Source organism: Saccopteryx bilineata, chromosome 7 (genome assembly GCF_036850765.1).
Source record: "Saccopteryx bilineata isolate mSacBil1 chromosome 7, mSacBil1_pri_phased_curated, whole genome shotgun sequence".
NCBI classification, from domain to species: domain Eukaryota; kingdom Metazoa; phylum Chordata; class Mammalia; order Chiroptera; family Emballonuridae; genus Saccopteryx; species Saccopteryx bilineata.
The window spans coordinates 21,931,555-21,958,263 of NC_089496.1; the positions used below are offsets into that span (position 1 = coordinate 21,931,555).

General features: G+C 43.2%; 1 protein-coding gene across 5 annotated transcripts in view; it reads left to right on the forward strand.

The window, feature by feature from the left end:
* Positions 1-26,709, forward strand: part of CDK14 (cyclin dependent kinase 14) — a 635,411-nt gene that overhangs the window by 456,398 nt on the left and 152,304 nt on the right. For all 5 annotated transcript variants that reach the window (XM_066239829.1, XM_066239828.1, XM_066239831.1 and 2 more), the window contains one exon: positions 18,255-18,318. In XM_066239829.1, the coding sequence (XP_066095926.1) occupies positions 18,255-18,318 (64 nt within the window). The remainder of the gene's footprint in view (positions 1-18,254; positions 18,319-26,709) is intronic.

Genomic DNA, 26,709 nt, shown 5'->3' on the forward strand with positions numbered 1-26,709 from the left:
GATGGGATTACAAGTTGACATAATGATTCATGACATTCGTAATGACAGAAATTAGAGAAAAAACTAAATTTTCACATCATTTTGCTTAGAAACTAACTCTCAGAATTACTAAATAGTTATAAGAACACAAAGATTTCTTATTAGAAAAGTCCAACAATGGAGAAATAGATAAATTATTTTTATTATTGCTACTCCTATTATTACTAGTTAACGAAGTGCCATACTAAGTATTTTATTATTTCATTAACTCTCATAGTGTTGTGAAATAGGTGTTATTATCCCATAACTATAAAAGGAAAGTATATTAAAGAAGCTAAGCAACCATCAAAACACTAATAATGGTGATAGTAGTGATGGCAGCTGATATGCACTGATTGCTACTCAATGTTACATGATGTTGTAAGTCCTTTACACGTAGCACCTTATTTAATTCTTATATCAAAAGCATGATGAGGTAGGTGCTCTTTGTTATTGCCATTTTCCCAAAGGGGAGACTGAAGCACAGGGACGTTAACTAAAAATAACAGAATTCAAATTATAGCCTTCAAAACATTTAAGTGGGATTGGAGCACAAATAGATTGATTTGGGGGGCCACATTCCTACCTTAGTGCCTACGAAAGTCATGTGGTTGCTTTAGAAAATGACAGACCAAACTCAGATCTGGTAGACAGTGTCTATTTTTTTTAATTTTTTAAAAATTTTATTTTATTTAGAAAATTAACTTCCAACAGGGTGACATTGATCAATAAGAGTACAATAGGTTTCAGGTGAACATTTCTATAGCATTTGAATTATTGGTTAAGTTGTATACCCATCACCCAATGTGGTAGACAGTGCCCCAGTCCCCAGCAGTGTTCCATTGAATGGATTGGCTTACGGTGGGTCATGTCATTACTTACTCTCTTCAGAACGGAAAGGGGAAAACATACAGCACAGAGAGGTTGTTGAGGATAAGAAAGAAATGAGTTCTCTCATCATGTTAGGATTGCTACCCCCATTTTTTCTTGGCTGCCTCCAGAATGTGATGGTGGCTTCCCAACTGAAAAAATGACTGGCTGGGGGTGGACAGTGTCATCCCCGAGGGAAAGATACCAGCTGAGCCTAGAACCTAGAAACAGTGTGATATTTTTAAAAAAAGGAGTGTGGACTTTGGAGCCAGTCACATTTTGAAATCCTGCTTCTTCTTCCTGTTTGGTGTGCCCTTAGTTACATCTCTAAGTGCCTTAGGGTTAACACCTCTAAGCCTCATTTTCCTCATCTGTAACATGGAAGAATACTATCTCCCCAGAGGCATTGTTGTGAGATTTAAAGGAGATGTGGTGTCCTGCACAAGGGAGCACTTGGGGGCGTGGCCAGGACCCTCCTTTCTCTCAGCTCTCAGCTGGCGCTCTCCAAACACCTCTTCCTAGTTTAACAGCAACCCTTGAGTCCTTAGTGCCCTTATCTGTGCACATGCGCCTCTGATGTCTGCACTCATGAAAGTTCTTGTACTCAATCAATCAAGAGTTTTCTACCCTCCCCTCACTCCACACACAGTCCAGCCCGGCCTGAAATGCACATGATGTTGAATAATTTTAAAAGTAATTTAAGAATTGGGGCTGTATGTCTTGAAGTGTTTTGTTTTCTCACCTTCATCACCACCGGCTTCATCTAATGTAAGCAAGGTTTTCTTGGTCAGGGATGGGAGGGTCTGTGTATTTTCAAAGTATATTTTTCTAATCTAGTAACAGAACTTTCTATAACACAGATTAATAAGAGAACCACATTGTGCTTTGTATTATGAACACGCTGTAACAAAACTCAACTGCCTGGTTCTGAACCGTAGTTGTACCTGCCACTCTGTTCAGATCTCTCAATTCTGTGGTTAATGACAGAGGAGCTTGTTAAGAAAGAGATGAGTTTCTAGCAGGGGTTGTCCAAAGGCAGAAAAGTATTTTTTCAAAGGCATCTTGGGGAAACCACACTCGTCAGTTCAAGTAGAAGATGGTTTCAGGCTTACTCAGTGTAAATAATTTAGTAGAGGACAGTAATTTCGTGACCTAAGTCTCATTAAATTGCAGGGGTACAAGCATAGTGTGGGAAATGAGGAAGGGCTGAAAATGATGGTGATTGTTCTTGGATGCGCGTCCGGTTCTTTAAAAGACTGTTCATGACTTGATCATATGGTTGCTGCTGACAAGGCTAGTAGGAGAAAGAGAGACACAGATGGCTCTGTTTGTAAATTGCAGTGTAATCTGTAAATGCATCTACAGAGGACAATCTTGTACAAGGAAGACTGAGCCAACTGCCTGTGCGCTGTCTCTAATGCATCATAAAGAAAATAAGAGTAGCAGTGAGCATTTTCCTCCTTTTTGAATTTAATTTCGCATCTACTAAAAGAATGAGTCCCCAGTCCTCTTAGGCAGCAATGTCACTGGCCGAAGTTCTAATTTTGTATCTTTCAAAAAATGCCTACCCACCTTAATTCCCCTTCCTCAACTTGTTTTACTGGGTTCCCATTTTAATCATAGAAACCGAAAGACAGAGGGCTGAATATTACACAAACTTGGGGGGCTCTTTGAAAGGACAAGGTTACCTGCCTTTGTAGTGAACGTGGTCCTTTGGAAGACGTTGCACCTTGGTTGGGCTGGCCCTTTGCTCCTGTTTGATGCCAGGCAGTCTTGTAAGGCTGTCCTTTGTCCCTGTGACCTGTCAGTGGAGGAGTGGGGACAGTGAGAGGGAATGGTGAGATGCTGTCTTCTTGAGAGATCAGACGAAGAGCAGCTGCTGAACTCCGCAGTGTAAGGAGCCCACACTGTGTTCACGTTTAGTTCCTAACTCTGGGGGAACTTGATCCTTTACTGAAAATAACACACCACCCAGGCAAGGTTTTGTGATGTGTTGATAATCCAGAGTGAAAACCACTTCTCAAGAAGTGACAGATTAGAGGATGGGTTTATAGAAGAATGATGGAGACTAGGAAGAGATACCCATTGTTGGCCCAACCCCTGATTTGTCTGAGTACCTTTAATCTTAATGTTATCCTTCAATTGAGGATAAAAGTCAAGATCAAAGGTCAATATACGCATGTAAATTAGTTTTACGATCTAATCTAATGGGAGCTGTCTAATCTAATGGGAGCCGATTAGTTCTTTGGATGCCAGAGACTATCCTTTGTCCCGTCCCCCCACCAGTCACCATTAGCTGTGTGACCCTTGCAAGTTACTCCGCTTGTTTCAGATGTCATTTGTATTTATATATCTCTATAAATAGAGAGCCCCATTCAGGGTATTATTCATTATATCACATTTCATATTCATGTATACCGAAGTCCCCCTCCCCCCCACCATCCTCTGAAAGTTATAAAACTTGCTGTTCAACCCCCCCCCCGCCATGCAGGATGAATTAGAGGTTGTGTGTTTCTCACCTGGAGCTCTTGTAGGACAGGTTCTCCCTTCTTTTCCTTGATATACTCAGCAGGCACAAGATCTCTTGGCCTACCAACCCCACCCTTTCCTATTTAACTGTGAAAGGAACAGTGCATAGTGTCTCAGTCAGTACTGGCTGCTATAACAGAATATCATACACTGAGGGGCTTGAATAAAAAACACTTATTTCTCACAGTTCTGGAGGCTGGAAGTCCACAGTCAGGGTGACAGCATTGGTGTGTTCCCTTCTCCTGGTCATGCCTGTACGTAGCTCTCCTTGGATGGTGTGCTCAGAGCCAGCTCGTATCTCCCGTTTTTAAAGTGAAGATCTTAAACCCATCCTGAGGACCCACCCTCCTGACTTAATCTCATTCTAATTCTTTCCCCAGACTCCATCACCAGACATCATCACATTGAGGGGTAGGGTTTTAACATAATGAGTTTTTTTTAAACATAGTTTTTTTAGTTGTTTTGTTTTGGTAGGGGGGAGGCGGAAATAAGTAGGAAAAAACTGATTGAAGGGTGAGGAAGATATAGATAGGTATATACCTGCTTTTGTATTAGTCTTTTAGCTGATTCATATATAACCCACAATACATAACTGCAATAATTTCTAGTTATTGTAAAATAATTGGTCAAAAATACCATTGATGCAGAAATGCATTAAAATATAATGTGAAAAAAAATATATGTAATGTGAGATTAACTAGATAGCTCACAATAATCTAAGCTGGTGCTGATGAGGCTAAATGAACACCTGTTTAGCATTTAAAATCAAGAATAACAGCAATTGAAAGTTACACTCAATTCATTGCTACACCGATGCTGAGCCCACAGTTCAGTGTTTTCCAGACAACTGCTGACCTCCAGCTGTCTGGCTGTCGGGTGACAGGAGCATCCAGAGCTGTCATGACCTGAGTGGCAGCCATACTTCCTGGGAGAATGCCTCGTTTCAGCTCTAATTTATTCATTTTAGGTGATAATAAATACCACATTTTAGCATTGCTATTCTATGCCAGTTCTTGATGCACTGAATTGGTTAGAAAGAAGTAGCCCGTCCATAGGTGAAAGTCTGTGGTATTGCATGTCAGCCGCCAAGGGAGTGTTGAGTTGAGTCTGTTCTGGATCGGGGTGGCCTCTGGTGCCAGTGGACCTAATGCTTACCGTGAAGATCACCTTTATCAGGGACCGTCTTTTCCATAGTTGTATCCTGGCATCTAGAGCAGAGCCCTTGTTAGTAAGATGCTTTCAGTAATTTTTTTATGAATAAATATGTAATAATAAACACATCTGTTGAAATAGTATATATACAACTATTATAAATACTAAAAAATATTACCAAAGTAGAACATACTGTAGAACTCTCTTGAACTACATTTTTTAACAACCTCTCTGCTAGCAAATTTACCAGAGATTTAGTTGTAACTCACACATTCCTGCATACCCCATTCAAAGCTCTAAAAATAGCAGCATCTTTTTGAAAACAGGTAAACACGGATTTCCTAGGCTGCCCTGACCTGTCCTGCCCAGGATAGACACGCCCCTTACTCTGTCCCATTCCTTCTCCCTCTGCCACCACCTTCCCAGGCAGACACGACAGCGCAGGTGGGGGCGCCCTTTGAGAACTGCCCATTTCTTTTATGAGCCCCCTGGCCTGGCCTCCAGCACCTCATCCTAAGTGCAAGTAGGTGCTTCTGTGAAGAAGAGGTAAAAGGCTGTGAGGAGAAAGAAACTCTGGCCTGACCCCCCGCGGGGCAGCCTTGGGGCCCCACCTGCTGGTGCATTCCCCCTATCACCAGAGCCAGAGCTGCAGAGGAACTGACTCACTTTCTGACCACCCCTTATCTCTTCCAGGAGCGCTATCGTCACTTCTCCAAGTCACAGTTCCCTTTGTGTTCTTGACCTCAGTCTCATCCCAACCTCCCAGGTTGCTTTGACACCTCAAGCCAGCCTGCTCCTCCTCTGGGCTGGAGTTGCTGCCCCAGGTCGTGCGTCGTCGTGGGGACAGGAGCCCTGTCCTGCTTCCTGACTGCCTCCTTTGCAAGATGTTGTGGTTTCTCTGGTGGCATGGGGTAGTTCACTGTGTAGGGCTTTCTGGCTCGTTATGATTTAACAGCCTTCTCTGCGTCAGCCAGAGGATTAACCACCACTCAGAAAACGGGTTCTTTGGGGAAACGGATTATGAGTCTCAGACAGCTCTTCAACTCTTGGAACACAGCTCCATTTTAGGAGCCAATCTTTTATTTTTTCATTATGGAATTGTATTGTGGGGAAGGGATACTAAGATGGCTGGTGAGCTTTAAACTTGCTGAATTTTTATAATGCAGCTTTCTTCCTGAATCCTGGGCAGAAACTTATAAATAACACAAGTGCCCATCAATAAGAGAGTAGACGAGTAATACTCCACTCACATAATGGTTACACAAGAGTTTGGATGAATCTTAGCAATATAAGTTTTAAAAATCCTAAAAGATGAGCTACAGCATTATACTGTGTTTTATATATCAAATTTAAAGTAAAAAATATTTTATAATCTTTATAAACGATAAAATCGTATAAAAAGGAAAGAGAATAATGAACATGATTCAGGATGGAGCTTACTGGTGGTTGTTAAGTTAAATAACCCAGCCCTTGTTTGAGGTGGTGAGCTCATGGGTGCTTATTATATTAATTAAACCAAAATACTGTGCACTGGGTCTACAGAAAGAAAAAATAATAAAAACATTCTTTTCTCTTTGGTTTGAGGGGTAAAGGCTTCTATGAATGTCTGATGGAATAAGAATGAATGGCGAGATTGGTTTTCTTAGTAAATAGCAGTATGGGAGCATCACTCCTCGACTCGAAACCAGTCTAAGTGTGTCCAGCAGGTCAGCAGCAGCATGGCAGCCCCACTTGGGAGGGAAGGAGTCACTCAGTGGCTGAGGTCGCCTGATGGACGCTCAGCTCCAGTCTGCCGGCCTTTTCAGCTCTTGCATACATAAGTTGCTTTAGGATTCAACCGAGATGAATTCACAGTCTGTTAATCATGTTGCACTCGTGTCTGAATGACAAGGTGGGAAGAGCACCAGACAGAAATCGAGGTTATGTTCCATAGATCAGTAGAACAAAATAGAGAGCCTGGAAACAAACCCACACCTACGTGGTCCATTAATCTAAAGGAGAAAAGCATATACAGTGGGGTGAAGATAGGCTCTTCAGTAGATGGTGTTGGAAAACTGGACAGATATGCCTGACCTGGTGGTGGCGCAGTGCATAGAGCATCAGACTGGGATGCAGAGGTCCCAGGTCGAAACCCCGAAGTTGCCGGCTTGAGCGCAGGCTATCTGGTTAGCTCACAGCTCACCAGCTTGAACCCAAGATCACTGGATTGAGCAAAGGGTCACTTGCTCTGCTGTAGCTCCCCGGTCAAGGCACATATGAGATGGCAATCAATGAACAAGTAAGGTACAGCAACGAAGAATCGATGCTTCTCATCTCTCTCCCTTCCTGTCTCTCTGTCCCTGTCTGTCCCTTTCTCTGGCTCTCTCAAAAAAAAAAATAAATAAATAAATAACATAATATAAAGATAAAATATATAATGTGAAATAAATATTTAGCATTTTAATAAATATATTAAATTTTTAAAAACTGGACAGATATATGCAAAAAATGAAACTAGATCATTTTTTTGCCATAGCCAACCCAGGCACCCATCATGAGATGACTGGATACAGAGGAGGTGGCGTGTGAATACAATGGGATATCACTTGGCCATAAAAAGGAAGGAAATCTTAACATTTGTGACAACATAGATGGACCTAGAGGGAATTATGCTAGGTGAAATAAGTCAGAGAAAGACAAATACCATATTATTTCATATGTATATGGAATTTAAAAAATAATAAACAAAACAAAAACAAATTCATAGATACAGAGAACAGACTGCTGGTGGGCAGGTGGGAGAGGACTGGGGGGCGGGGTGGGAAAGGTGGAGGGTTAGGTACAAATTGGTAGTTGCAAACTAGTCACAGGGATCTTAAGTATGCATAGGGAATGTAGTCAATAATATTGTCATAATAGTGTACGGTGTAGGGGGATATCATTTTGTAAGTTATATAAATGTATAACTACTATGCTGCACACCTGAAACTATTATAATAATATTAAATGTCACCTGTAATTAAAAAATTAAAAGTAAATACTTTAAATACAGCTTGTGTTCTGGTTCTGATCATCTCTCCTAGGAGAGCCAGGCGGGTGCCCCTCTGTGCAGCACAGTTTTCTGTCTGCAGAGTAGCCAACAGTGTCCTATCTTATTGGCTGTATGACAACTCATATGAAATAATGGATGTAAAGTTGCCACCAGTAGAGCAAGTTATGTGAAGTTCCTATTGCTGCAAGTAGACATTTTTGCACATCGTTTTTTCTGTCTACTTTATATTTTCTATGTATAAATAATCCATTTTGAGTATTATTTAGAAATATATTATGAATGGTAATTCTACCTTGTATTAGACTAAATAAAGAACACCCAAAGATATTAGATCCTTCCTAAACCTTATTTTACCTTATTTGGAAATGAGTGTTTTGCAGAGGGGGTTAAGGATCTTGAAAGTATTCTAGATTATCTAAGTGGAGAGTAGTATTCTTCTAGATTATCCAGGTGGGTCCTAATGCAGTCATTAGCATCCTTATGAGCAAGGCAGAAGGAGATTTGATACAAAGAGGAAGAGCCAGTGCGGAGACAGGCAGAAATTGGAATGATGTAGCCACAAGCCAAGGAATGCCCTTAGCCCCAGAAGCTGGAAAAGGCAAGAAACAGATTCTCTTTTAGAGCCTGGGAGAGAGGGCGACCCCGCTGACATCGCAGTTTCAGCCCAGTGAGACTGATTTCCTACTTCTGGCTCCAGAATTGTGAGAGAATTAAATTTCTGTTCTTTTAAGCCACCAAGTTTGTGGTTATTTGCTATAGTACCCCCAGGAAACTAATACTGCGTCAAATACTGCGTAGAGAAACAAACTAAGGAGAGATAGGACTTCAATCTGGAGAAAGAAAGAAAATAACCACCTACAAACAACAACTGTTAACCACAAAACCCAACATTTTGTGAGCCGTGAGAAGACAGACAGTCGGATGGAGGGAAAAACCAACATACTTGGAAAGCCTTCAGACACTATTACTCTGGCGATAAGCTATTTCCTTCCCAGTTTGCTGCTTTTTCTTCTGACTTTTTCAACAGGATGGAAGAGTCGTGTAAGAGTTCATGTAACAGTTATGCAGAAAATACTAAGCCCGTCAGGCAAGACCACTGTGCATTGAAATAGTTTCATGTCAAGATAAAATCTCACATTTCCCCACAATCCCATTGCTAAAATAAAGAGGAGAAAGGCTTAAAAAAAAAATAAAAATAAAAATAAAAAAATGAACATGTTTCTGAAGGTAATACAATTTTCTAAAACAGTTTCATAGTGTTATGAACCAGTTCAATAGCTTTATCATTTTAAATGTTACTGTTGTAAAAATGAATATTTATAATACAGGCAGTCCCCAGGTTATGAATGAGATAGGTTCTATAGGTGTGAAAATATTTATTTATATGCACAGAAAGGTAAAAATAAATACTATGTTAAGACAAACATCTGTCTCTGTTGCATTAATAGGTAAATGTACCTGTTCCACCTTACATACAAATTCAGCTTATGAACAAACCAATAGAACCTCTCTTGTTCATAAACCAGGGACTGCCTGTACCACATTTTTGAGGACAAAAGTTACAGTTTTGCATTTTTATATCTCCCAGTAATCAACACAGTTGCACACAGTCAGTGCTCAGTAAATAGAAAAATTACTTTCAGTCAAGAAAGAGAAAACAGTGCTCAATTTGGGTATTATATGTCATGTATGACACATGCACATGTCATAGAACTTGAATTGGCCCAGGTTTGCAGCTGAAGGAAAGAGCATCAGTGGATGAACTGTTTTTTGAATGATCACTATTCACATCCTGCCGATTATCAGAATGACTGGAAGCCTCCTGTGTAAGACACACCGAGGGTATAAATAAGCCTGTCAAGTTGAGGACCGGGGAGCAGGTGCCGGTGGATGAGCTCTGACCTGTAGACTGCTGTATCCGTCCTCCAAACAGTCATCTCTAAGAGCTCCTGCTGGGAGCCGCCCACACTGCTGAACTCGACACTGCCCACAACTTCCTGTTTCCAAATGCTGTTTGAACAAATAAAGATGAAGGTGGACTTGTGACCCTAACTTGTTATGGCTTGTGCTTGTTCGGTTAAAACATCCAGTTAGCATGAAGTTTTTGAAGCAGTGCTTCTCAGACTTAAGTGGGTACATGCATCGCCAGGGGTCCGTGTGTTCGTCAGACTGGAGGGGCCCGAGCATCTTCCTCGGGTGAAGCTGGTGCTCTGGTCCGCGGACCACGCCTTAAGTAGCGAGGCTCCAGCAGCCAGTGCTCCGGCCTCTGGGTCCCTCCCATGGCTTTATTTTTCTGCATTTGGTGCTGCTGCTTCAGGCAGTCACCCCAGCTGTGCTGCGTTCGCCGGGCAGCTCCCCCGCCCCCAGCCTCTGCAGCCCCACCCTCCAGCTCCCGGGCATCCTGCACGTACAGCTAGCTCCAGCAGTGGCTCCAGCAGTGGCTCCCGCAGCACACGCTTGGGGACCTGCGGTCTGATGCCCTGTCACAATAACTTCACTCAGTGAAAAGAAGAAAAGCTGTTGAGATGAGAGTGAAATCGATGAGGGAGTCAGGGTTTAGGGAAAAAGGGAATAGAAACAGTAAGAGAAAAGGGGGGGGGATGAAAATTTAGTTGGAGAAAAACATTCTCAGTGAACTGCAGAATTTCCCAGTCAAGAGCATTTTCTAATTTCTCTAATAGCCACTGCTTGCTTTCGGTCATTCATCTACTGAAAGTCTTCTGTGGCCCTCTGGATCCAGGGCAAAGGCTTTCTGGTGTTGTCACACTCATTTATGTATTCACTGGTTGATTCTTGTGTGTTCCCTGACCAGGGACCAAACGTGCAACCCTGGTTTATCAGGACTGAGGTATCCTACCAGGGAAAGCTAAAGACTTTTGAAAAAAAATAAACCAGCTAACTAAACTGAGGGCCACTAAGAGATTGCCCAGATTCATTAGGTTACCCAGTGGTCCCAGCTTTATCCGACACGGAGTCAGTCACTGGGCAGATTAGAAAATTCCAAGTACTAGGCTGCAGCTCAGCCAGGTAAGTCAGAACTTTGGGATGTGCCCCAGTCTTTAGTGTTTTTTATCCAGGTTTTTTTTTAACTACTTCTCAGATAATTCCCATGTGTAGCCAAGTACCACTAAGCTGGACCTTTATCTTCTAGAAGGTGAATCAAACTCATTTAAAATAAAACTCTTAAGTGCTGTCTTTTACTTACTTGGGTTACTTCTCATCCAAACCTTCGCCATGTTGAGAACTCTGCACAATATTTTGGAAACACTTATCTCCTTTAATCCAGCAGCTTCAGTTGAACAGCTGATTAAATATTCAATAGTTTTCTGAAGCCCCAGAAGCTTTTCATTTTCTCAGTCCAGTGGCTCCCCCTCCTGGCCCTTCTTAGGTAAAGCTTCCTGCTCTGCAGAATCTCTCTACAGGTTGGCTGCTCTGTGGAAAACCACTCCAAGTCAATATTTTAAAGCAGCTTTTCTAATCCTCCATCCAGCCTGTAATTCATTGGCCATTGGCCAAAATGAAAAGTTTGAACAGTCTGACCCCTTATATAGTGGCACTTTAGCTTAAGCCTTAGGGAATGGTGTAAGGGAGGAACCACACACACACACACACACACACACACACACACACACCGCATACATGCATATATTTTGCTTATCTTGCTGCTAGAAAATATGTTGATATCTGCCATTGATTTCATTGGTTCCCTGCAAAATAATGAACACTGATACTTACTTTGGATAGAAAATGGGGAAATAAGCCTTCATCCATGCCTTCTCTATCCTCCTTCATGGAGTGATACCTCTTCCTTACCAACTCCCTTCTCCCTGTCTGCCCTAATTAGGACAAGTAAAAGCAAAGGTAGGTGTAAATGCATGATCTCATCGTATCGCTCAAACTGTCTGTTGTAGGATTACATCAGAATTTTACAGCATGTGACCCTGTGTCAATGGAGGCAGAATTTGATTCTTTCTATATCTGAATGCAAAATGTGATGCAATCCAATCCTTGCTTTAATTAAACCTCATAAGTCTGTCCATTCCATTTTATACAGCTTTTGTCATTAGAATGACCTCCTTTGTTGTGCACTGACGGCTCCCTCCAATGTCCTTGTTTCCGGCTGACTTAGCACAGCGTAGCAGTCCCCCGTGGACACTGCAGTACTTGACTTATGCGGCGCGATGCCCCAATCTCATTGAGAGTAAACATTTCCAACCCACCTCATGGGACATGACCTTTCTGGGTACATTTCAGAGGAGACTGCCTTGTTTATTTTTGTATCTTTTTACAGACAGCACCTGGTATAGGATATAATTCAGTGATAAAATCCCTATTAGTTGTTTATTGCTGCATCACCATACTACCAGAAATTTAACGACAGCACACACTTATCAGCTCACAATTCCCGTGGGTCAGAGGTCCAGGCCTACCTTAGCTGGGTGATCTGCTTTGGGGTCTTCTAGGGCTGCAGTCAAGGCATGGGCTGGGGAAGGATTCACTTCCAACTCCTGTGGTTGTCGCCAGTGATCACTTTCTTGTAGGCTGTTGGACAGAGGGCCTCAGATTCCTGCTGGCTGTTGGTGGAGACCACCTTCATTTCCTTGTCCTATGTCCTTCCTGCATGACAGCTGGTTTCCTCAAAGTTAGCAAGGAAGAGGCTCCTAGCAAAATGGGAGTTGTCATCTTAGACGCTATCATCACAGAAGTGACCTCTTGTCGCTTTTGCCATTATGTGTTATTAGAAGTAAAGTCCTAGTCCCATCCATACTCAAGGGGTGGTGTATGAACACCAGGAGGTGGGGACAACAAGACACCTGAAAGTCAGCCCACCCCAGTCTCCTTCGATTTCCCCTGGGTGGTCTCATAGAATGTGTACTCCGCTAAAAGCCATGAGTCTTTTCTGACACAAATTGTTGCCAGCCAGGTCTTCCCATCTTGAGTAATTAATTAACAGAACCTAAGTCCTCAGTTTTTATGTGTCTCAATATTAGCTTTCCCTGTGTTAGGTTCAAGCAGCTGTTCCTACCTTATTATTTCTTTAATCCTGACTCGGCCATCAGAATATTGCATATCCCTTCTATTTTGTGTCACTGGAGAATGTAAGATGTTTTCCTATGTCTTTCTTTAAGTCACTGAAAGAGAGAGAGAGAGAGAGAGAGAGAGAGAAAGAGAGCGTGTGTGTGTGTGTGTGTGTGTGTGTGTGTGTGTGTGTGGTGGATTGGACTGAAAAGAGAGAGAGAACAAAAACCCTCATTTTTAATACCCAAAACCTCCCTCTTGGGTCTGGTCAGTTGGCTGAATCGCTCACCCCCGCCCGAGCCCCGTTGCCCCATGTGACCCCCTGGAGCATACTGAATAGCTCCTAAGGGCGTGTCTCTTTGTCTAACCAACCCGATTTTGAATGTGCCTTCGCAGGTTTTATTCAGGGCTTCTCACCAAGGAACCAGAAAAACTTCTAGAACCTAAAGTAGTACAGCTGGGAAGCAATCATGTGGACTTCCAGACATTCATTTTAAAAATAATAAAAGTTATGGGGTGTTCTCCATTGCTTTGGATTCATTCCTAAGTCAGAACAGCGCTACTGGGGAGTGCCCATCTCATAAGATGGAGCATGGAACAGGGAACCCAGCACGTCCCGCGTCCCTTCATTAGTACATACTGTCTGCACGTGATTGGTCAGAATCCATCTGTACATACTGTCTGCACGTGATTGGTCAGAATCCGTCTGTTAGAGGCTCTGACCCCTTGGTCCAGGAAGAACTATCAGCATTCCTTGTTCTGCTTAACCCATGGCCATTCTCCAGGGAACGTCCACACACTCATTTTCAGCACCCCCGGGGCCTCTACCACAGCCAAGACTAGCAAATATGAGAATTAGGCCTGACCTGTGGTGGCGCAGTGGATAAAGTGTCAACCTGGAATGCTGAGGTTGCCGGTTCAAAACCCTGGGCTTGCCCGGTCAAGGCACATATGGGAGTTGAAGCTTCCTGCTCCTCCCCCCCTTCTCTCTCTCTCCCCCTCTAAAAAATGAATGAATAAATAAATAAAAATAATTAGAAAGAAGTGTCATTTGCCTGACCTGTGGTGGCGCAGTGGATAAAGCGTCGACCTGGAATGCTGAGGTTGCCGGTTCAAAACCCTGGGATTACCTGGTCAAGGCACATATAGGAGTTGATGCTTCCTGCTCCTCCCCCCCTTCTCTCTCTCTGTCTCTTCTCTCTCTCTCTCTCTCTCGCTCTCACTCTCTCGCTCTCTCCTCCTTCTCTCCTCTCTAAAATGAATAAATAAAGTCTTAAAAAAAAAAGAAGCCTCAACTCTTAGTGCAGCATCTTTAAAAAAAAAAGAGAATTAGCGAACAGTTAATAATTTAGAAGGGTAAGTAAATGTTTCTGACAAACACTAGGTTTTGAACTCTGAGCCCCAGAAGCTTAGAATTTGTAAATGTTTTAGCAGAATTTTTCTTCGTGTCTTCCTCTGCCCCTCCAAGAGGCTGTCAGATTGGGGAGATTTAAGCCGTTCCTGTCAGTACATACACAAGTCTGAAGAGTAAATTTGAGGCCATCAAACCCTAGTTCATCAGGGTCAGGCAGTGTAGACCTATACTGATAAGATGAGATTTCAGGAAGTCACGGGGACTCTCTTCTGGGAGCTGTGTATACAATATGTGACTACGGGGAAGAAAGACCATTTTGTAGCCTATGTTTGGCCTTTGGCATTTGCTTTCTACTGTTTTCTGTGCTGAAGAGTTCCAGATGTTTTCCTGGATCGTCAGTCCCTGTCCTATGATCCACGTGTGTTCCTGACTGCCCTCACATCCCCTGTCATCACTGATGACCTGCAGGCATGTCTGACATTTAGCAGGCCCAGAAGTAAACTTACTTCCCCAGCCCTTATACTTGCTTTATCGCCTGCATTCTCCCAGCCATTATACTTGCTTTATCGCCTGCATTCTCCCTTCCATCTAATAACTTCTTGTTCCCTACAGAGTGGCTCTTAAATAGTAAGAGGTGCATCTTACGTCACGATGCACAGCGCACGCGTGCGCACACACTCGGGTGCAATCTGAACAGAAGTTTCACAAAACTCTCTATATCTTTAGCATGCATGTTATCCTGATATTTTCTCTTTATTTCCTCCTTTGAAAAATTCTGATGTCAACCCTCTAAAGGAGACTTCCAGTGGGTCATGGGACCTGTAGTTTGGTAAAATCTGAAACAGATAAAATACTTCTCCTTGGATTTGGTTCTGTCCTCGCCTCCCATCCTATAACCCAGTCTGTAGTTCCGTCACATGAGACCACACTGTTACCCAGACACATGGCTCATTCATTCATTCATTCATTCCGTTTCTGGTGCATGGTGGGCACTAGGGAACCAAAGACAAATGTTACGGTCACCACCGTGCGGTCTGCAGTCCAGTGATCAGACAGAAAAGTGATCTAACAGTGACGCAGCAGTGGGTGGGGCCTATCGAAGTCTGCAGCAGTGGGTGGGGCCTATCGAAGTCTGCAGAGAGCCCGCAGAGATCGCCAAGAGTACCACATGTCACTCAGACCAGAGACTCCAGAAGGTCTTTCAGGAGAAGGTGAACTGTGAGCTGAAGTTAGAATCAGAGCTAGTAGTGAACCTAAAATTAGGGGCAGGAATTCCGGAAGAGGACACCAGTGAGAAGCTATACGGACATGAGCAGCACAACTGTTTGGAGAGAGTATTTTTTCTTTAGCCTTCCCTTTTGACCAGAATACTATCCTGTCACTCCCGCCCTTTCTTCACTTGGCCAACCAGTAGTCAGTGTCCCTTCTCCCACTCGCCAGTCCTGGCCAGTGCGGCTTCTCCTGCCCTCGGTAGGCTTGGGCACACCCTGTCCTGAGCGCTTGCCCCCCTCACCCTCTGGTGACGCGGATGGAAGGCAGCTCATCAGAGCCCCTGTTCGTCGCCTCACCAGGGCAGGTGCACCTGAGGGCAGAGCCCCACCCTCATCTCTGTCTTCTGTGACAAACACAGGAAGCGCTAGCCCAGAGGACAGATGAACCACGAAAGGAGCAGGGAGCCGTGCGAGCCGCAGCACAGGCCTCAGGGGCAGCTGCTTACATGCGTGGGTAGGGGAGCTTTTAGCGTGTCAGAGCATGTTGTTGTATGATTAAAGCGGGCCTGAGATGCTTACTTATAGATGTGATAACCCCATTTTAGATGTCGATGGCACACCAGATGCATTTTTTTTTGGCAGTTTTATTTGCAAAGGTTGTGTTCATATTTTAGAGAACATCTCTTTTTCTTTCTAACTTACAAGTATCTTGGTGGTGGAATTTCTTGGTTGATTAATGTAAATGGAATTCTGACATCAGAGACAACACACACCCACGGTCCCTGCTCACACCAGCTCCCTGTCATCTCCAGCTACAGATATCACCCACATGGTCTAACCCAAAACGGCTTCTCGAAGAAGCAGAATTGACTTTTAATTCCTCTCTTCCTCTGCCCAGTTTGTATTTCCTGTGCCAGTGGGCCAGGAGTTGGAGGCAGGAAAAGAATTTGAGGTCTGGAATCTCATCAGTCAGTGCTATAATAACTCATAAAAAAAGTTATATATTTTCCCTTTGTAAGTAAGTTTTATGAGATGGCTGTAATATTTGATAATCACTTTGAAACAGAACCCTGGGTCTGGATGGGGATAGTGCCTATAAAAAGTTTTGCTAACACAAACATTGCAGAAACAGGTACAGTCAGGGGAGCAATCAGACCTTTATTAGGGAGAGAGAATGAGATTCAGGCTCTGGCTGGAGTTTTCATTGTTTACAAAACCTGCAGAGGGTCGGTTTCACGTGTTGGGTTAGTTGTGATCAAGTTGTGATTTTGAGCTGAAAGGTCCTTGCTTTAGTTGCGTAGTTGATACTGTTGCCCGTTTTATCCTTCATCAGAACCCGGTGGGAGCTCCAGGTGGAGGTCCCTGGTGCCTGGGTGCCCCACCCGCGGACCCCATGTCTCCCTCTCTTGAAATCGTGGTCAGGATTAGTGAGAAGAAAGGGGGGTGCCTTGTCCAGAGACACTGTTCTCACACGTCCTCGTGTCAGACACAATGCCTTTGTCTCTTTTTCCTGTCCTACAACTTTTCCAGTCCTCCTTTAGAGTGACCATCAATAGTGTGACCTTGCTTGTGTCAATCTGCCTGTTAATTTTAGTGTGAATTAGTACTTCCAAATTAAACAGTTACAGTTTTAAAGGAAAATTGGATGATCGGCTCCCTGAACCAGATTCAGTGTTTCAGTGTATGTGACGCTGCTCCAGCAGCTGGGAGGCAGTGGGGGGCCTGCTCCCTGGATGAGTGCCACGCTCGACTCGACAGTCCTGTCCCCCAGTAAATAAATGCATAAAGAATCAGAGCTCTGTGTTTCCTTATGGCTAAGCAGTACCTGCTAACCCTCAGAGATCGTGAGCATGCCCCATTTCCTTCTGGGAAACCAGCCCTTCCTCCTGTTTTGCCTGCTTCCGGCTTGATCCTTTGCCCTTTCTGACCTCTTTGACTGTTCGTGTGAGTTCACGAGCACTGGACTCAGAGTGTGCTCACCAACCCCCGGCAGGAGTCACTGTGGCAGAGGGAGATGCACTGGATTCTCCCGCATGACCGGCACCTGTCATCTGACGCCTGTTTCTGTGGGTGCTTTGAATGATACCTAATGGGGACACAGTGCTTGCAGCGTGCCAGGTGGTGTTCTCACCCCAGAGGAGGTTGGAGCTCGTCACCTCCAGTGTACAGATGGAGGAGTTAAAGCTCAGTGAGGTTGTTTCTTACCCAAGGTCCCGTAACTAGTCAGTAGGGGTGCAAGGAGTCGGTCTCCAGGGTCTGGGCTCTGACCCTTCAACTCCACTGTGCCAGTCGGTGACTTACCGTGATCATTGAGTGTAATAGTCATAACTGGTAGGGTTGGAAATTCAAATGGAGTGTGCCCAGGTATATGGGAGATGAAATTTCCCATAAAGGAATTGAAGGGAATTCCTTTACCCAGGGATGGAAGATCACACATAGAAAGAAGGGAGACGTATGGTAAAGAAAGGGAAAAGTCTAGGGAGAACAGTATTTTGGAACGAGGAACCTGTAAGTCACATTATTAAAGATGTGAACTGTGACAGTCCTCTGGCCAGAGGAGAACATCAGCCTCCCAGCTGTCCGACCTGCTTCTTTGAAACATAGTGATGCTCAGGCAGAGAATGTGGGATGAGAAATGACAAAATCTTCAGGACTGTTAAACAGTGAGCTATCTGATCCTGGAGCAAAGGACAAAAGGGCATGAGAGAATCAGGAGGGACACGGACATCCTTTATTCGAGTCCGCGAAGACGACAGATAGCTTATATCGTTCAAGACCTAAGCTCACTTATTAAGCTTGGAGTTGATAAAATGCAGCCGATTTAACTTGTCTTACCTCACCCAGTTACATTTGTTAAAACACAGACATTCATCTTGGGTGGTTTTTTAGCAGGGTTTGTTTTTTTACTGAAATAAAATTCCTGGCACACGATAATGGAAAAAAAAAAAAAACCAAAACACAAAAAACTCCCAGAGTTTCATCATATGCAGTGTACTGTTTTCTGTACCGGAGAATTTTGAGTGCTTTGGAAATAATAAGTCTGTTTCCACAATTTCCTGCTCTCCACTAGGTTCTTGGAACGCCAAATGAGGACACTTGGCCTGGAGTTCATTCTTTACCACATTTTAAACCAGGTATGTTTCATTAATTATAAAGGACATAGTGCTTCCGCTATGCAAAGGGTGAAGACATAAATGTTCCCCCTCAAGCTGATATATTACCTTGGAAAATTCTGGTAACTTTTACTATTATGTCTTCTATTGGTGGAAGGTAGTGTTCTCACCCAGGTAGTGTTCTCACCCCAAAGGAGGTTGGAGCTGTCATCACCTCTGGTGTACAAATGAGGGAGTTAAAGCTCAGTGAGGTTGTTTCTTACCCAGGGTCCCATAACTAGTCAGTGGGGGGGCAAGGAGTCGGTCTCCAGGGTCTGGGCTCTGACCCCTTCAACTCCACTGTGCCCAGTCAGTGACTTACCGTGATCTGTGGCAGATCATTTTTACATTTTATTTGTCTGTAAAGATAGAATGAATGTCATCCCTCAGGAGAGAGTTTCATCATGAGAGATGAACTTCATTTGATCTTTGACAAGCTAATCTTGAAGTGAGCGTTCATTTCATCATCAGTTAGACCAGCATCCATGTCTATAAAAACACAGTTTAACAGGGCATGACAATTTGTGTGACTTCTTATAATAATACTAAGATCGCCTGACCTGTGGTGGATAAAGTGTCGACCTGGAAATGCTGAGGTCGCCGGTTCGAAACCCTGGGCTTGCCTGGTCAAGGCACATATGGGAGTTGATGCTTCCTGCTCCTCCCCCCTTCTCTCTCTATCTCTCTCTTCTCTCTCTCTCTCTCCCTCTCTCTCTCCTTTCTAAAATGAATAAATAAAATAAAAATAAAATTAAAAAAAATAATACTAAGAAAAGTATTACATTGTAAAAGGGAAAATATCACATTTTGATTTTTTTTAAAAACTATAAATTTATGGTCAGTTAATTTGCATTTAAACATATGAAATGTTCAGAATGTCCTATTATACAGTATTCAATCTTTTTTAATATAAAATAATTAAACGTGGTCTTGGCCGGTTGGCTCAGTGGTAGACCCATTAAAGCGGTGTGTGGATGTCCTGGGTTCAATTCTTAGTTAGGAGAAATGACCATCTGCTTCTCACCCCCCTTCATCTTTCTCTCTTCCCCCCCCCCCACAGCCATGACTCAAATGGTTAGAGCAATGTTGGCCCCTGGGCACTGAGGATGGCTCCATGGCCTTGTCTCAGGTTATAAAAATAGTTTGGTTGCTGAGCAACAGAGCAGTGGCCAAGAAGGGCAGAGCATTGCCTAGTAGGGGGATCCCAGTCAGGGCACATTTGGGAGTCTGTCTCTGCCTTCCTGCCTCTCACTGAAATAAAATATAGTATATATTTACACACCTAACTGGAAAATCTGAGAGAAAAATGCAGAATTTATAAAAAAAATAATAATAAGCTGTCACTTTTTTTCTCACCAGTAGGTGGCAGTCAATAAACTTTCCATTTTAATCATTGCACTAAACAAGAATCTCCGACTTGGTCTATTTAATTTTATAGGAGAATGAAAGGTTTGGAATTGGAAATTTAATAAAAATCAGTGGAATAAATTATAGTAAAATGATTCTCCTGTTGGGTTTTTTTTTTTTTAATTTTCTTGGTTACAAAACATGCATTATAAAATGCAGGCCCACTGTAAAATTACTGAAAGGGATTTTATGGAAGATCTAATAGTTCATTATTTTATGAGGGAAAAGAACTATGAATAATTTCTGTATGGGAGCCAAATATATTCTTTTCCTCTTCTTCCCTTCTTCTGGGGGACCATCAGGAATAAATTATCAATCCCCAAAAATGACTGAGTTGGGAAACTATTTTTATTCTCAGTATTTTTCTTCTGCAGTGTAGAGTATGTGCTGAGAATTCTTTTCCTTCTTCAGTGCCCCAAGGACTCTTTGTACTTTTACTAAAATTTTTAAATAACTTCTACTTTCTAAAAGACTATATAATAACAGTTTAGATGAAATGTTTCTTCTTTTTTTTTTAACCAACCAAGAATCATCCTCTAACTGTTCTAGTTGTCCCTAATGAGTCTAAGTGAGAACACAGCTTTTTATAAATGTTCCAAGTGTGGGCTCTTAAAGAATGTTAGCTTCCTGTGTTGATATCTAAAATGCTAAGTCCTAAAGTTATAAAGGAGAATATGAAAATAAAACACTTAAATGAATGAAGATAGCTACAGAAAGGAACAATGAAGGTAGTCATTTGGCCTGCCAAGTTTCTGTGCTAGAAAACATTGAATAATTTGTTTATTTTGTGTGAATAGAATTCATCTTCACTGACAACGTACAAAAGCATTTATTAAATATGTCCCAGAAAGTAATATGATATGGTGGAAAATAAGCTAACGGATTGAAAACTCCATGAGACCAGACACTCATGTACATAATGCTTACTTTGTTGTTCCTCAAATGTTTGTTGCCCTGACTTATACTGAATGATTAAAACACACATTACTTACGTGACTCTTCTAATAGACATATATAAATTAAGATATGTGTGTTTAAATTATTAATTTTATGTACAAGTGTCACTAAGGACACATAATACATAACAGGGAATGGGGATCCAGAGAGTAACATGTTTAGATGGTGTAAGGCGTGGGAGCTGACAAACATGAAGCCATTATGGACGAAGCTGAATGCTTGAGGGTAGGAGCAGGTTTGATAAATGTGTCCTGGATTGGCTGGAGGGGGATCAAGAGACAAGCTAATAGCCTGGAGCAGAGGAGGCCAATCTGTGAGTCCTGTCATGCAGCCGGGTAACCGGACCGCCAGGGGGTCCCGGGTACTGCTGGCCTGGACCTCACACTCCAGGCCAAGAAGATGCACATTCCCCGAGGAGAAGAGGACTGGCAGGAGGGTCCATCTGTCCTGCCCTGACCCTCCACCTCCTCATGCTACTACCAAAGTGTGCCTCAGAAAGTCCGAGGGAAAACAAAACAGTCTGAGCCATGAGGACATACTTTGTTTTGTTTTCTTTTGTTTAATAGACTTTATTTTTAGAGCAGTTTTGGTTGATAGCAAAATTAAGTGGAAGGGACAGATTTCCCTTATTCCTGTCCCATACATGCGTGGACAGCCTCCCCATTATCCACATTCTCACCAGAATGGCGCATTCGTTACACTGATGGGCACTCGTTGACATGTCGATATCACCCAAAGTCCATAGTTTACGTTAGGATTCATTCTTGGTGTTGTGTATTCTGTGGCTTGGACAAATGCATGATGACATATATATACCACCATTGTGGTAACATACAGAGTAGTTTCACTGCCCCCCCAAACCCCTCTGTGCTCTGCCTTTATCCCTTCCTCCCCCCAGTCCCAGGCAACCACTGCTCTTTCTACTATCTGCATAGATTTGCCTTTCCCAATTGGAATCATACAGGATATTGACTTTTCAGACTGGCTTTTTCCACAGAGTAAAATGTGCATTTCCGTTTCCTTCACGTTTCTTCATGGCTTGACAGCTGATTTCTTTTTAGAGCTGACTTCCATTGTCAGGATGTTTCCTTTCGTCCTTCCCCCACTGAGGGACATCCAGAGTGTTCGGGGTTTCCACAGTTATAAATACAGCTGTTCTCCACATCCACGTGCAGGTTTTCGTGTGGCCATAAGTTTTTAATTCCTTTGGGTAAATACCAGGGAGTGTGATTGACAGAGAAAGCACGTTTTGCTTCATTTTTGAATGGGTAATAAATGTAAGCCACTCAAGATCCCAGATAATATTAAAAGGAGCGTGCTGCAAAGCCACTTCCCAAGAATCACTGCCCCGGCCACAGGCCCCATTTATTAGTTTCTTATGCTTCGGTTCTTTATTATAAGAACCGTGTAAGAAATTATAAAGACATATTTCTTTGTTTCGCGTATTAAACACAACGGTCAGTCTCGCGTTTCTCGCGAGAGCTTCCGGGAGGGCCTGTCAGGCCGGCGAGGCTCCCCTCTTCTTCCAGGCTGTTTCCCATTGTGTGTGACCTGTTCTCTACGTCTGGACGTTTGTGTGGCTTCTACTGTTTTGCTCTTATAAATATTATAAACCTGTATATAGTCATTCACACACATATACACAGTGCATGTGTGCAAGTATGTCTAAAGGATAAATCCCCAGACATTAGGTTAAAGAATCAGTACATATATACGGTTATAATTCTGAACATTTCTGTCCAAGTGGTCGTCCAAAGGGAGAGGACCAGCTGGCTCTGTTTCCAGCTATGGAATTAGGTGGGGAAGGATACTCTGAAGGAAAAGAGCAAGAGTGGGTTCAGGAAGTGCCAGGGAATGGGGTGATTTACGGTTTTAAATTGTACAGGCAATCAGAGAAGGCCCCACTGAAGAGATGACATTTGACCAAAGGACAGAAAAGAGCATCAGGATATTTGAGGGAAGGAGTTTGCAGACAGATCCGAGTGCAGAGGCCCTGCAGTGGGAAGAAGAGGGTAGAAAATGGGGTCGGGCAACGGCTGGGAAGGTCGTGGAGGGCCTGGAAGGCTCCTCGGAGTCCTTCATTATTTACTCTGAGTGAGACAGAAAGCTCTGGACGGTTTTGAACAAGGCAGTGCACAATCTGGGTGACATGGTAGTAAGAGCACCTGGCTCTGACTGAGGATGGGAGTCAGGGCAGAAGCGCAGAGACCAGTGAGGAGACCGTGACCAGAGTCTAGGGCAGAGCTGACCACATGGGCCCTGAGCACAGTCGTCTCCTTCTCAGCGTCTCTGCTTTAGCTCAGAACTCAGCATAATTTTCCCTTGGAAAGTATAGCAGGACTGGAGCAACATTTTAAGAGCGGTTAAATATTAAGAGAACAATTAGAAAACAACTGTGCTTTCTTCTTTGGTATTTCACCTGAATTTATGCTGTTCTGCTCTTACATGTGTGCTACAGTTCTTAGCCTCACCTTGTTGCCATAGCAACCAGGCAGCCGGGACAGATGGCAGTTGCATAAAGTAAATGAATAGGTGACGCACACATGTGTGTGAGTGTGCGTGTACTGCGTATAAAGAGCCTAACCTTGAGAGCTGCTGCTTTCCCGCCATTCTCTTCCATTTAAACTCCTCTGGAAAGGAAAGGGGTGCGGGTATGGGTCTCCTCTGAACCTGACTGCCTGCTCATGCTTCTCCTTCACCCTCAGGATTCAGTGGTGTATGATCTCGAAAGTAGGGGTGTCTCCACATATCCCACCCCTCCCCCACCCACCTCCTTTTCACTTCCCACCCTCCCTCTCCCCCACGTCCTCTTCCCCATTTCCCCCTCTCCCCCTCCCCCTCACCTCTCTCCCTCTCTTATACCAGAGTGTCTTCTTCTATCACTATTTTCAGGATGCTTGCTGCAGTCTAGCCTCAGATGTGAGAGGTTGCACTGTGGTATTATTAACACTTTAGTAATTGTGTTACCTGTGATTAGACTCATTACAGGCCATTGTTTTTCTCTAAAAAAAAGTCAGAATCCACTGTAAAGTTCAGACATTTTTCCTTTAACCATGTCATGGGTACTCACAGATGGGATGCATTTACCTCATGCTTTGTTTCTCAGTCTCCTCCTGCACAGTAAGAGTAGTCCCTGTGTGACTCACAGGATTACTTCCCTGCCTGCTTTGCCCGTCACTCCTGTATGTCCATGTAAGCAGTGTGGCTCATGCACCTCTGGGAAGTGATGCTTGAAATCATTTTTATAAGACAGACGTGGCCCTGGCCAGTGGCTCAGTGGATAGAGTGTTGGCTCAGCATATGAATGTCCCAGGTTTGATCCCTAGTCAGGGCACACAGGAGAAGCAACCATCTGCTTCCCCTGACCCTTCTTCTCTCTTTTTTCCCCTCCCACAGTCAGTGGCTCAACTGGTTTGAGCATGACCTCGGGCACTGAGGATAGCTTGGTTGGTCCAAGCATGTCAACCTGAGGCACTAAAAATAGCTCGGTACTTGAGCATTGGCTTCAGATGGGGTTGCTGGGTAGATCCCGGTCGGAGTGCAGGAGTCTGTTTCACTATCTCCCTTCCTCTCACCTAAAAGAAAAAAAAAGAAAGACAGACTTAGCATTAATTTTTTCAAAACATCTCTTTTATACATATGTGAGGGGCTGTTTGGACTTTGCAGAATTATGGTAACCCTAGATCAGGGCAGAACCCAGGTAGACATTTGCTATTCTCTCGACTGGTAGAGTCAGGGATTAAGCTTCAGAGAGGACTCGGGGACTTCCTGCTGTCAAGAAAAATCCCAGGGCTGCATGAGCTGAGAGTGGGAGGTGTTTTGGTTGTGCCATACCAAGACATTGAACTACACCGGAGGAAGCTCCAGGGCCGTCTGGTCCAGCTCTGTCCTTTGCAAGGTTAAGAGCCTGAGGTCGGTGATGTAGAGGACTTCCCCAGAGTTAGTGTCAGAGGGGGAGTAGGCCCCGGGGCTTCTGTTCGGTGCTCTCTTCCCAGTGTGCGTCGTGGAAGGTCACGCTGCTGGATTGTACTGTGATTTATCACTGACCTTCTTTAGCGAACATTTTTCTGACTCAACCTCTATTCTTTTTTCTTTTTTTGTTTGAAAAGAACTTTAAATTTTATTTTTCAGTTACAGTTTACATTCAGTATTGTATTGTGTTAGTCTCAGGTGTACAGCATGGTGCTTAGACAGTCGTATCTGTTACAAAGTGATCCCCTGATATTTCCAGCACCCACCTGGCACCATGCACAGCTATTACAATATTATCGACTATGTTCCCTATGCTGTACTTTATTGACGATTAGTTTATAAAGAACTTCAGAAAAGTGGAGAGGATCTGATCTCTGTATTTAGTAAAATACATCAAACTACAAATATCAATTTGTATAAAATAGCTTGTCCCCGAAATAACATGTAGATTCCATGTCTGATACTTTTAATTATTTCTTAAGTTCTTCCAACAGAAGAGGCATTCAACAGCTATTTAATGGCCAATTATTACGCAGGAGTTATGAAAGATAGGAACTGTAAAATTCAGGGAGGGGGAAATGCTCATTGACTGAAAGCAATTTAAAGTAATGAAATTTAGACTAAAATAATTCTGTTTTCCCAAGTGAAGCAAGATAATAGAGCATTTTTAAAATTACTATATTATTTCTAAGAGAAAGTTATCTAATACAAGAGTCTGTTTAAGGAAAGTTTGCTGAAGAAGAATTTCTTACAATGAATGATGTAAGATAAAACAGAAGAATTTGCCATAGGAGGCCAGTTGCAGAATGGAAGTATTTTAAACATCCTGTGCCGAAAACTAAGCCAACAGACATACTGACTTTGAAGGCAGTACTTTAAATATGGACTTAGTTGTACTAACGCTTTGTAATGAGGTGAAAAACTTCTCCTCAGGTCCTTCCGAGTCACAAGCCTGACGGAGGCCCAAACTAAGTAAATCTAGACTTCTTCATTCCAGAGGGAAGATGTAAGCCATGTCAGAAGTAGAATACCATGGGGATCACTATGCCTTACATTTTAGGATATATTTTCTTTTTCTCAAAGTGTCGGGCAAATGAGTTTCTAAAATTTGTATTTATTTTAGTTTGCTCACTTTTAGCGTTAAAAAATGGTGCTGGGCAGTGCCAAGTATGTGATCTGTGAAGTTGCAAATTACCTTCCTGCTTGGAAAGGGCCATTGTCTTGCTAATGTTTGCTGGAAGAGAGGTTTTCACGCCAGAAAGTATTGAAAAGAGAAGGGAGGAAGCCATGTGTTTGCAGAGTTTGTGCAGAGAGAAGGGAGAAGATCTGCAGATGGGGAATCAAGGTGAGGGGCTTTGATTCTAGGAGAAACCGGAGAAGATTCTCCTGGTTGTGAAACCAGAGAATGTGTCAGTGGCTTTGGGAGCCCTGCGTGTTTGCTCACTGGCCGGTGTAAGTCTTGAATAAAGGAAGACCATTTTTTGGCTCCACTGTTTCTTTACCGTCAGCCCAAATCCAGTGTGAACCTGCAAGTGCACGGCCACAGTGATGACGACAGCCACTGGCCATACACAGAGCAATGTAATATATTCTCTCAATTCACATTTAAAGGAATTCTGAGTTTTTATAATGTCATTCTAATACCATTATTCCACTTTATAGACAAGGAAACTGGAAAGCTGAGGCTCAGGGAGACTGTGGGGCTTGTCTAAGACCACATCTCCAATATGCAGCAGAGTCAAAAACTAAAGCCAAGTCTTTCAATCCCCAGCCTGGGATTCTCACTGATGCCTGTGCCTCTCTGTAACCGAGCGTTTCTGGCTGCAAACAAAGAAGTCTGAGGGAGAATTTTCAGGCTGTGCTCAACCCTGCCTTGTGGCATCTTGGCAAAGATCTATATCTTCTTGTAGGTCCTAGAATCCACTTCCCACCTGCATTTTTTCTTATTTTTTAAAAAAAATTTCATTTATCGGTCCTAGAGAGAGAGGAAGGAAAAGAGAGGGAGAGAGAGAAACATCAGTTTGTTGTTCCACTTAT